Below are 13,166 nucleotides of genomic sequence, written 5' to 3'. Positions count from 1 at the left end.
AGAGAAGGCTTCCGGGAGGAGGTGGGCTCTTAGGATGGCTTGAAGATGGGAAGAGTTGTGCTTTCTTGAATTCCCTGAATTTATAAGTACGTGTTTATGCTCTTTATATATTTATCTTCCCCTTCACAACATTCTTGAGAGCAGAGACAAGATCGATTTTTTTGATGTGTACATCAGGCTGTTAGAATGATGCTCTGCATAGTATGCGACTGAATAAACAGACATACCTCTATGTGTTCTTTTATCCTTTAATGTTGGGTAATTACTGTAGAAACAGACACATGGCAGTCTGTGCACTAATCCATTTATTGCATCGAAGAAGAAAAGAGAGATGACCAAACAGGTCAAGTGGAGTTTGCTAGTTTAACCAATACCATTAGCCCAGGGATTGAATCTGCAGCTCTGATTCAATCAATCCCCTTTGATCAGTCAACTGCCATATGGTGATGGATTTGGCAATTAGACATAGAGTCATTATCAGTCTGCTGATTTCTCCCACAGAAATCCAAAACATCCACTTCATTCCACTCCACCTGTTCCAGTAACAATCTCCAAAACAACCGGCTTTTTACGGTACACTTCCCTCTCTTCTACTTTTTTAAAATGGTACTTGTTAAGTGCATACAATGTGCCAGGTACTGTACAAAGCACTGGGGTAGACACAAGCTAATCAGGTCAGACACAGTCCATGCCCCACATGGGGCTTGTGGTTTTAATCCCCATTTTACAGATGAGGTGACTGAGGCAAAGAGAAATAAAGTGACTTGGCCAAGCTCACAAAGCAGACATGGAGGAGATGGAATTAGAACCCAGGTCCTCTAATGCCCAGGCCTATGTTCTTTCCACTAGACCACACTGTTTCTATTTCTCATAGTGGGTGTGCTACAAGTTATAACACCAAAACACATGGAACTCAATTCTTTCTATCATTTCATTCTTGGGGTTCCAATAATGTAGTAGATATCCCTGTTGCATTTTGGTATGTGTTTCTCCCTCTGTCAGCTTGTGGGGGTGGGACGGCCCTAGCTGAAATAAATTAATGCCAAGGCCCTGTGGATATATATTTCTGGGCCATGGGCTCATTTTACAGATGATCAACTTGGAGAAATCTGAAATCATATATCCCTGTTCGGTGACTGTTTTAGTAAATTCACCCAGCGTGAAGCTGAGCATTAAGCTAGACACAGCAGCCGTCCTGCTTCTCTTGGACAGCTGTGGACACAGACAAATATTAAAACTTACAATATTGTAATATTACAGGTGCACAACTCAGAGAGGGGCATTATAGCAAGGGCACTCTCTAACGATAAACAATATAGCTCTTTTGGCTCCAGGCTAAAATTGCATACAGACACTGCCCTCTCCTTACCAACATATAAAAATGAATTTTCCACATAAAATGGAATAATGCTTCACTGAGAGGGAAGCCCTTTGAAATTGTGGAATCAATCAATGGTATTTAGCGAGTACTTACTGTTTGAATTGGGAGAGTACAATACAACTGAGTTGGTAGACACATTCCCTGCCCACAAAGAGCATACAATCTAGGGGCAAGATAAGAGCAAAACTATTGTAGCTATTTATTGTGATAGTAATAATTACTGTATTTTTTAAGCACTTACTATGTGCGACATACAGTACTAAGCACTGGGGTAGATACAAGCTAATCAGGTTGGATGCAGTCCATGTCCCACATGGGGCTCACAGTCTTAATCCCCATTTTACAGATGAGGAAATGGAAGCACAGTTACCTGTTGTTATTATTATTATTGTTATTATATCACACAGCACAGCCAGGGTTAGGCATCTTGTCTGTTGGCTCTGAGGCCTGTGCTGTCTTCCCATGCCTCTTCTCATTAGGCCATGCTGCTTTTCTACATTGCCATATTATTAGTTAAACACAAGATTCTACCACCACAAAATTCTATTTATGTAGTCCTTTCCCTTAGGGCCCAACTTTTTACTCTGACTTGGTGTTTTCCCACTTTTTCCATCCTCTGACATCAAATTTAATGTATTTCAACTTCACTAGGAAATGAGAACTGAAAAGCTCACAAACTGCACATTCCCTCAAAGTCAGGATGAATTTTCTTCTACTTGGCTGGTTCCCTCTCTCCTCCCAAAGCATTCCCATGCATGGAGCTTCTATGAATGACTGGAGTGATTTATTTGTAGGAGCTAGGCTGCCAAAGAATAGCTCGTTCCAAAACTCTCTAAGCTCTACAGGTGAACCCCACTAGTCTTGCTGGTAATGTTAATTTCATGACTGAGCCCAGAGCCATGGTTCACCAAAAAGGAACCAAGTTCCCTCTAAGAACCTCCTCACTAGGACATGTTTTACAATGGAACTGACATAATCTTCAGTTTATTATGCTTAATAGAATAATGATAGGGGTATTTTTTAAGCACTTACTATGTACCAGGCACTGTACTAATTATGTGTGAACCATGGTTGTCCTCCATAACCTTGGTATTATCCTTAACTCCTCATCTTCAACCTTTAGACTCAGTCTGTCACCAAATCCTGTCAGTTCTTCCTGCAAAATATTGCCAAGATTCCCCAGCCTGACCCCCTCCCTATCCATCCAAAAACCTACCACACTGTTCTACACATTCTTCATATGCAAGTTTGACTACTGCATCCATCTCCTCACCTCCTAAATCACTTAGGTAGATATATTTACACTCTACTATTCCCTCCTATCCATAATTCATTTTAGTGTCTGTCTCTTCCACTAAACTGTCATTTCTTCAAAACACAGATCCTGTCTACTAGTTTCTCACGCACTTTAGTACAGTGTTCTGCATACAATAGGAGCTCAATAATTACAATTGAGCCACTGAAACTCCTTCCTCAACCTGTTGTCCTCCCTCTGGCATTAGGCCCCTTGTGTATCTGGGTCTGCCTTCCAGATCCCATTGCCTGCTCTTTGGTAAGAATAAGTCAAAGAGTTCAGTGTTAACAATCGTTAATTGTTAACAATTCAAGCAATTCCATCCATCAATTAAAACTACCTCTGGCCAGGGGGACTCTCACCCCTCCTGAGCCAAGAAGAGACTCAGATTTCTAGATTTTTTTAAGTGCCGCTCCCCCATGACTTCTCCCAAACTCACCTATTGTTAGATGCTAGCCCTGGGTCATGTTCATACATGTGGCATTAGAGTGTGTTTTCTCCATAACGCAGGTTTCTTCAGGAACACAACTTGCAGAGCTAACAGGACTTTGCAGAGGCCAAACAAAGCAGTATACATCCTGATCCTAAAGAAAATCAGCAAGTCAAAAGTTTAATAAACCATCTGTTTCCTATTAACTTTCCTTTTTAAACTAGAGATAGCTAATCTAAATGAGATAGCTGGGAAGCCAGGGAATTGGCAAATTTAAGTAGGGTCCCTGCATACTTATGATTCTTTGTTTCTACCTTCCAGAAGATTTTCTGAACCAGTGTGAAATTTCCATAACCTATTGGATTTTTTTTTTCAAATGGTATTTTGACAATACCTGCTCTTTACCTTGATAATCTGGGGATAATCTTTTCTTTCCTGTTTCTTCTTTTGAACAGTTTAAAAAGATTTGTGGACGGTCCCTGTACAGGATGGATCCGGTCACCTTGAAGACATAGATACCCCAGATTCATAATACTAATTTCAAAGCAACTGGCCTAGTGGGAAGAGCATGGGCCGAGGAATCAAAAGGTCATGGGTTCTAATTCTGGCTCTACCACCTGTCTGCTGTGTGACTTGGGAAAGTCACCTCACTTCTCTGTGCTTCAGTTGCCTCATCTGTAAAATGGGGATTGAGACTGTGAGCCCCACGTGGGATAGGGACTGTGTCTAACTCAATTTGCTTGTATCCACCTCAGTGGCTTAGAACAGTGCCTTGCACATAGTAAGTGCTTAACAATTTCCATCACTATTATTATTATTATCATTATTATTAATGATTGATAATGTTTTCCTCTGTTGAATCCCATTTTTTTGCCCAGTTTGCCCAGGAAGCCAGGAGCAGCAATGGATGCTGGATCCCAGTTCATTTTGCCACTAGCCCTTCAATGCCTATTGAGTGCACAGCACTGTATTAAATGCTCCGGTAAGTACAGGAGAGTTAGTAGACAAGATCCCCAGCCTTACGAAGCTTACACTCTCGCAGGGGAAGACAGACGTGTGAAAATAAAGGGCAGGTAGGTGTGAGCACCAGCGTTTAAAGAGATGTATGGAGCTGATGTTCTACCAGGAAAGACTGGTGGACAACAAATCTGCCGGATAACGGCTCTTCTAGACTGTGAGACTGTTGTGGGGTAGAGACCGTCTCTATATCTTGCTGACTTGTACTTCCCAAGCGCTTAGTACAGTGCTCTGCACACAGTAAGTGCTCAATAAATATGATTGAATAAATGAATACATGAACAAATCATTCACAAATAGCAGAAGTGTGGAAGGAGAAATAAATAAATATGAAGTAATATAAATTGGGAATATACCTAAGTGCCTCTTGGATGGACCCAACCTGGGAAGGTGGAACTTAATTGGGAAAGATTTTCTGGAGAAGGCAAGGTTTGAAAGTGCTTTGAAGATGGAAAGAGCTATTATCTGGCAGATTTGAAGGAGGAGGGGAGTCCCAAGCAGGAGGAAGGGTCTGAGCAAGGGGGCAGTCCGTCAGTTAGTCAGTCAGCCAATCATATTTATTGAGGGCTCACTATGTGCAGAGCAATGTAAAAAAAAGTAATGATGGTATTTGTTAAACGTTTACTATGTGCCAGGCACTGCACTAAGCACTGGGATGGATACAAGCAAATCAAGTTGGACACAGTCCCTGTCCCATGTGGAGCCTTATTATCTTCTATCTATGGCACATAGTGAGGGCTTAACAAATATTATTATTATTTTTGTTATTGTTATTATTAGTAGTAGTATCGCTATGTTTGTTTTCCCCTCTAGATTGTAAACTCCTTTTGGGCAGGGAATGTGTCTCCCTGCTTCGTTCTACTGTACTCTCCCAAAGACTTAGTACAGTGCTCTGCACATAATAAGCACTCAATAAATACCATCGATCGATTGATTAGCCTGCTATTCTTCAGGTTTCCTACAAGGCCTGTCCAACTCATGAGATGCCTAGGTGGCTCTTTGGTCAGAAACTCTCCCCAGCAATGGTGCAACCTCAACAAATGGAGATGTAACTAAAATCCAGGTCTAATTCCCAAAGCAGCGCTTCTTCCATTGGACTAACAAGCTTGGACTAAGTGCTTGGAAGGGTACAGCAGATGCAGAAGACTCAGTCTGGGTCCCAAGAAGCTTACCATCTAATGAGGGAGACTGACTTTTTAAAAAATACAGTGGGAGCAGGAAGAAGACCAGATAATATGTCAGGAATAAATAATAGAGCAGAATAAATAACTCTACAATTGAATAGCCGTTGTCACTTCCCTGACTAGCCTCCTATTTGCTTGTATCCACCCCAGCACTTAGTATAGTGCCTGGCACGTAGTAAGTGCTTAGCAAATACCACAATGATTATTATTATTATTATACATGTAAATGCCGAGGATGGGCATAAATAAATAAGTGCTTGATATCCACCCTCCTGCAGTACACCAAACACAGGCTAGCAAACTAAGCTGGTAAAAATTATCATTTTTAGACCTATAAGGGAGTCATTTGTAGTGGATGGAGAGAAGATTTAAATACTTGACAATCAATAATAAATAATAATAATAAAGGAACTAGTAATTAAGAAATATGACAAATATTAATGTTAGGAAGACTTGCTATGAAGAGACTGGAAAAAGTCATGAAACGTGCTGATGTAACAATTGCCACAAAAATACAAATTGTCAATTCTTTGGTGCTTCCAGTGACAATGTATGGATCCGAAAGCTGGATACGGAAGAAACAGGATAGAAAGAGCATCGATTATTTTGAAATGTGGTGTTGAAGAAGGATTTTGTGAATACCATGAACTGCCCAAAACACAAAACAAATGGATTTTGGAGCAAATTAAGCCAAAGTGGTCTTTGGAAGGCCAAATCACTCGTCTTAGATTAGCGTATTTTGGACACATAATCAGGAGGACTAATTCTCTGGAGAAGACACTACGAAAAGTCCAGAGAAAACGTGGAAGAGGCTAGATGGATAGAGACCATAACAATGATAATGGAAGAACCATTAGTAAGGTTACGGATTATGGCAGAAGACACGACGTTCTGGAGAAAATATATCCACAGAGTCGCTATGAATCACAAACAACTCGATGGCACTTGATCATAATAATAATAATAATAATAATAATAATAATAAGGGAATCATGAATTTGTGTCCTAATGACGGTCTTAAGCAGAAAGGTTTGACGCGACAAGCTCAAACCTGAGGACGGGGTGGAATCTATAAAGATGATCCCCTGAAAAACAGGAAGCTGCTCAGAGCTGCAGTCTCTCCTCCTCTGTCAAAGAGACCATAAATATGACATTTACGTGAGCAAATCTCCAAAGCTCATCTTCACAGATGATCCTCGGGGGCTGAAGGGGGGGAGGAGTGTGATGTGAGGGTGACTCACATCACCTGCAGAAGAGCCTAAGGTGTCAGAGCAGAGGAGAAGATGGGGTCTGTCCACCTCACACAGAGGATCAGAAGGGGTTAGGCTTTAAAAACTTGGCTGCTGATTCCTCTGAGTGCTGACACTGTAACTTCCCCAGCTGCTCAACCCCCTGCTCCGCAGGTATCAATGCTGGTTACATAAGCCACTGCTAAAGCTTTGCTCTGACAGAGAAGCAGTATTTGGGATTTGAAATGTCAGCTGGAGGGCTTTATTGTCTGGTAAACCAGGTTATTTGGGAAAGCCCAACTGCTGTTTACACCTCAAGGAGGAAAAGATGATTAATGGTGGTTTTGTCCTTATTCTCCAACTGCCGACATGGCTAAAATGCAGCCATATCCCAGTTACTGTTCTTAGTTGGTTCTGTGACAATAGAGTTTTAAGGAAAAGAGCACAAGATGAAGTAATTTGTTATAGGAATAGTCATTCCAACTTAAAAATGCCATTGAAGCAAATGACAGAACTGAGGGTGCCTGAGGACTGAGCAGTACAAGCCTGGAATCGATAATCTGGGCAATAATTTGTAAAACGGTTTTTTTTCCAGGCTTCAGGTGGGTTGAACCTCACCACCATAACTAACGCTCTGAAGAAATCTTAGTGCTGCCAGATTGAATGCTTAGAAGCAGTTGGTTGAACCAGAGTAAAAGAAAAACCTTTCTCACCCCCTGCCCAACAACTTGAGAAGCACCATCCTGATCTGACCTCTGCATTGCTTACTGACTTGGTATGTTTCTCTCCTGCCCACTTTCATTCCCTTCTATTCTGATTCCTCTAGACTTTAAGCTCATTATGGGCAGGGAACATGTCTACTAATTCTTTTGGTATTGTACTCTCCCAAGCACTTGGTACAATACTTGGCACATAGTAAGTGCTCAATAAATACCATTGATGGATAGATCGATCCTTGGGATTTCAATTTTCACCTTGATGATCCCTCTGACCTCGGCCAAATCTGCCGACCTCTTACTTCACCCACATCGGCATGGACACAACTTGTGCCTACCATTTTGTGGAAGTCTTCCCAATTCGGCATAAACATGCCTGAATCCAGAGCATTTCTCTGGGAAACCCTGAGTCCCCCGATTGCTCCAGAAACATTGCCATCCTGCCCAGGTCCAGGCGAAATGTGACACAGCCATGGGACTTGGAGGCAGGAGCTGCTGAAGATGGGGGTTTAGCACTGAAAATGAAAAACCAACATTAAAACGTTCAGCACTATCGGAGCCGGAAGAGGACTGAAAACTGGAAGGTCAGGTGTAACATATGCTGGGTCTCATCATCTTCTCTAATAATCTCATCTAACCTCGCCAATTCCCATTTACCATTATCTGATGATAATTTTTCCTGCTACCACCCTTACAACTCCCCTAAACTCAGTCCTCACCTTCAGACTCCGGATCCACTTCACCTTTCTCAGGCAACCACATCCTTCCCAGACTCCCTACTAACTCTCCCATTCTTTGGTGCTGAAGTCCATATGCTTTCAACTCTGCCCTTTCTAACCAACTCAACTCCCTCATCCCCATGTCCTGCAGACCTTAATTTCCACGACAGCCTAGTTCCTTTGCTTCCCTGCCGCTGAAGCTGAAAGAAATCCAGACATTGAGCTGACTTCTGCCACTTTGAATCCAATCAGTCCTACTATAATTCAGTTCTTTCCTGCTTGGCAACTCGTTTAGTCCTCTCTTGTTGACTCTCATGTTCACAACACATAGCAAATCTTCCAAACCTTTACGTCAATCAGTCAGAACACTGTACTAAGCGTTTGGGAGTGTACAATACAACAGAGTTGGTAGGCACATTTCCTGACCACAACAAGCTTACCATCTAGAGGGGAAGACAGACATTAATATAAATAAATAAATTACAGGCATGTACGTAAGTGATGTGGGGTTGAGGGTGGGGTGAATAAACTGTAAAAATCAAGGTGTCACTCTCTCCTCAAGCCCTCTGTACCCTCCTTACCTTTTTCCACAGCTTCTAATGATCACACTCATTAATTTGCTGGTAAAATAGACACCATAAGACAGGAACTTCCCAAACTCTCTCAACTCCTCACCACTCTCTTACTCCATCTTCTCTTTCCTCCTTCCCAACTGTCTCTCAAGAGCATTGTGGCCTAGTGGAAAGAGCAAGGGCCTCGGAGTCAGAGGACCCGGGTTCAAATTCTGCCTCTGCCACTTGTTTACAGCATGATCTTGGAAAAGTCACTTAACTTACCTGTGCCTCAGTTACCTCATTTGTAAATGAGTTACCTCCTCAGTTACCTCTTCCCTCCAACTTTGTTTTGAAAGAAACCTCACCTTAAAAGCCTGTAACCCAGAAAAAGATCCTGAGGACAGAGGGTGGGGGGAACTTATTTTTTAAAAGAAATACATTTTTTAACATGATTGGTTCAGGAGTGGTTGGCTTAGTGAAAAGTCAGAGGACTTGGGTTCTAATCCTATTTTCCGCCACTCGTCTGCTGCATGACCTTGGACAAGTCACTTAATTTATCTGTGCCTCAGTTACCTCTTTGTAAAATGGGGATTAAGACTGGGAACCCCTTATGGGACAGGGACTGTGTCCAACCTTGTATCTACCCCAGAAGTTAATTCAGTGCCTGGCACATAGTGAGCGCTTCAAAAAAAAAAGAGTAGGTCCCTCATCTGCTCATTAAATCTATCACCTCCACCTCTGACTGACCCCATCCTTTTCACCATGTAAACACACTTGCTCCCCTCCCTTATTACTATTTCCTTTCGCTCTCAAATGGTTCCTCATTGTCTTCAAACATGCCCAAGTGAACCCTGCTAAAATAGATTTCTAAGTGGATTTAAATCTTAATTTATCAGCCCCTCAGAAACTTTCCAACAACTCTTCCCACCAGGGATGGAGGTGATGAAAATGAGAAATGAGTATTAGGAGTAAAATCTTCCCTTTTCATGAAAATGCTTACATTTAATTTCTTCTGAAACGGGTCTAATTTGCTTGTCTGTGCTAGCATCGAGAAAGAGTGTGGGAATGTGATACCACTTGCTTCATGAATAGGCTTTATACAAAGGCTCTGAGGCAACTGCAGTTTAAATTAGATCAATCAATCAATCGTATTTATTGAGCGCTTACTGTGTGCAGAGCACTGTACTAAGCGCTTGGGAAGTACAAGTTGGCAACATATAGAGACAGTCCCTATCCAACAGTGGGCTCACAGTCTAAGTTTAAGACCCTGATCATTTTTTTAATAGTATTGGTTAAGTGTTTCCTATGTGCGGGCACTATTCTAAGCACTGGGGTAGATACAAGCATATCAATTTGCACACAGTCCCTGTCCCACATGGGGCTCACAGTCTTAATGCCCATTTTACAGATGAGGTAACTGAGGCACAGAGAAATTAAATGACTTGCCCAAGGTCACACAGCAGACAAGTGACAGAGCAGGGATTAGAACCCATATTTTCTAATTCTCAGGCCCTTGCTTCTTTACTCTATGCCACACTGCTTCTCATGCTTCTCATATTGCTAAACAAAGTTTCATCAGGACAAACTCCACCATCCTTGGGTTCTGGTCTTTAAGATGGTTGGGGACAGCACTCCAATAAACTGGACCACAAGAAGCACTTGGTGTCATACTTGCTACACCAGAACACCATGTGACATGCTGACATCGTAAGGCCACTATTTTGTGGAAGTCTGCCCCATTTGGCATAAGTGTGCCCGACTCCAGACTGTTTCTCTGGGAAACATGGACTCTTCCAATTGCTCCAGACCCTTCAACATCCCTCCCACGTCTGGGTGAAAACTGGCACTGCTGGCGACGCCACAGATGGAGGTTTGGCACCGAAAAACCAACATAAAAATGTTCAGTGCTGTATCAGAACTGGAAGAGTACTGAAAACTGGATAGTCGGATATAACGCGGGATGACTGCTGACGCCGAGAGCCAGGGAAGTACAGCCTGTTGGGATACGTGATCCGGATTCCTCATAGTACCGCAGTCCCTGGAACACATAGCATCTGAAATAACTTAGGTCTCACTGACTGCTTCCAGAACAGACCAGGGAATGCCTGATTTTTCATAAAGCACTTTAGGATTCACCCAGAAACAGGTGTTGGCAAAAATGGCACGCAAAAGAGACTATCAGAAAAGCAGGTGCGATCCTCAATGTTTGGCTTTGAGTTTCATTGTCTATAGTTTGTAAAAGGGCCCAAGACTTTCATTTTCAATCCGTCCAACACTTTATTAACACTGGCACTCAAATAACATGGAACGAATCAACAACCATTCAGCAATGCTAGAGTCTGTCACTGAATTTGCATTTCTTCTCATAAGAATAACCTGCTTTGCAACCTTGCTAGAATTCACAATTCAAGAGGTAGAATGGCAAAACCTCGGCCAACTTTATCTGGCCAACTCCATGTTTTTGGTGGCAGGGCTGCACTATGTAGGCTGTGCATTTCTGGAAATATTTAGTCTCTCATTGTTACAGTCGGGGAACACGGGAGGGATCCAAGGTTAAGAATCCTTATAAATTGAAACCATAGAACCTGAACTGTGCCCATGCAGAAGTGGCTGAAACAGGATTTAGACAATATCATTGTTAGAAATAAATGAGAGAGAGGCTTTGAGCAGTATGGAGGCTGAGGGGAAATGAAGATTAGAATAAATTAACTAGTCAGTCATAGTTAGTGAGTGCTTACTGTGTGCACAGTACTGTACTAAGCGCTTTGAGAGTACAATACAACAATAAATAGACATACTCCCTGCCCACAACGAGCTTACAGACAAGAGGGGAGATGGACATTCAGATGTATAAATCAATAAACTACAGATATGTACATAAGTACTGTGGGGCTGGGAGGGGGAAAATGGAAATAAAGTACAATATGTAGGAGTACCCTCCTTTACTCAATCAATCAGTACCTCGTTCCCCTCACTGTACCTCGTTCTCCTCACTGTACCTTGTTCTCCTCACCGTGCCTCGTTCTCACCTGTCCCACCGTCGACCCCCGGCCCACGTTATCCCCCAGCCTGGAATGCCCTCCCTCTGCACATCTGCCAAGCTAGCTCTCTTCCCCCTTCAAAGCCCTACTGAGAGCTCACCTCCTCCAGGAGGCCTTCCCAGACTGAGCCCCCTCTTTCTTCTCCTCCCCCCATCCCCCAGCCCTACCTCCTTACCCTCCCCACAGTACCTGTATATATGTTTATACAGATTTATTACTGTATTTATTTTACTTGTACATATTTAATATTCTATTTATTTTGTTAAGGATGTGCATCTAGCTTTATTTCTATTTATTGTGATGACTTGACACCTGTCCACATGTTTTATTTTGTTGTCTGTCTCCCCCTTCTAGAATGTGAGCCCATCGTTGGGTAGGGACCGTCTCTATATGTTGCTGACTTGTACTTCCCAAGCGCTTAGTACAATGCTGTGCACACAGTGAGTGCTCAATAAATATGAATGAATGAATGAATGAATTTATTGAGTGCTTACTGTGTGCAGAGCACTATATTAAGCACTTGGGAAAGTACAGCACAACAGAGATGGTAGACATGGTTCCTGCATACAAGGAATTTAAACTCCACAGAGGGAGACAGACATTAAAATAAATTGCAGATAGGAGAAGGAGTAGTGTATAAGAATATACACATAAGTTTTGTGGGGTTGGGGTATCAAAGTGCTTGGTTACACAGGTAAGTGAATAGTCGATGGAGAGGGGAGGGTGGATGGGAAAATGAGGGCTTAATCAGGGAAGGCCTCCTGGAGGAAATGTGATTTTAGAAGGGTTTTGAAGACAGGGAGAGTGGTGGACTGTCAAATGTGAAACGGGAGGGAGTTCCAAGCCCAGGGGAAGATGTGGGCAAGGGATCTGTGGTGGGATAGATGAGATGGAGGTGCAGAGAGTAGGGTAGCATTAGAGAAGCGGAGTTGGGTTGTCGTAGGAGACCAACTGCAAACTCACTGTGGGCAGGGAATGTGTCTACCAACACACGGTGATCACTCAATAAATACCATTGATGATGATGATGATGATGATTGATGAGGTAGGTAGGAGGGGGAGAGCTGATTAGAGCTGACTGAATGTCTTAAAAGCCTTACAAACCCAGGAACAATGAGGTGAGCCAGAAGAATAGTTCGCAAAGCCCAGATAATAATTATGGTATTTGTTAAATGCTTACTAAGTGTCAGGCACTGTACTAAGCGCTGGGGTGGATACAAGCAAATTGGGTTGGACACAGTCCCTGAACCACGTGGGGCTCACAGTCTCAATCCCCATTTTACAGTTGAGGTAACTGAGTTGAAAAGTGACAACTGAAACCATACAACCTGGACTGTGTCCAGCAGAAGTGGCTGAAGCTGCATTTAGAAAATATCACTGTTAGAAATAAATGAGAGACAGAGGCTTTGAGAGGTGTGGAGGCTGAGGGGAAATGAAGGTTAGAATAAATTAACTAGCCAGTCAATCTTATTTAGCGAGTGCTTACTGTGTGCGCTTGTGTTGTAACAATACAACAATAAATGGACATATTCCCTGCCACAACAAGCTTACAGTCTAGAGGGGGAGATGGACGTTCATATGTATAAATAAACTACAATCAA

General features: G+C 42.5%; 1 protein-coding gene across 1 annotated transcript in view; it reads right to left on the bottom strand.

Annotated features, from left to right (window-relative positions):
- Window positions 1–13,166, bottom strand: part of NR2E3 (nuclear receptor subfamily 2 group E member 3) — a 79,082-nt gene that overhangs the window by 34,237 nt on the left and 31,679 nt on the right. The window contains exons 2-3 of the mRNA XM_038747327.1: window positions 10,292–10,460; window positions 8,890–8,898 (exon numbers count right to left, since the gene is read on the bottom strand). Coding sequence (XP_038603255.1) covers window positions 8,890–8,898; window positions 10,292–10,460 — 178 coding nt within the window. The remainder of the gene's footprint in view (window positions 1–8,889; window positions 8,899–10,291; window positions 10,461–13,166) is intronic.

This window comes from Tachyglossus aculeatus, chromosome 5 (assembly GCF_015852505.1).
Source record: "Tachyglossus aculeatus isolate mTacAcu1 chromosome 5, mTacAcu1.pri, whole genome shotgun sequence".
NCBI classification, from domain to species: domain Eukaryota; kingdom Metazoa; phylum Chordata; class Mammalia; order Monotremata; family Tachyglossidae; genus Tachyglossus; species Tachyglossus aculeatus.
This window is presented reverse-complemented; position numbering and strand designations above follow the sequence as displayed.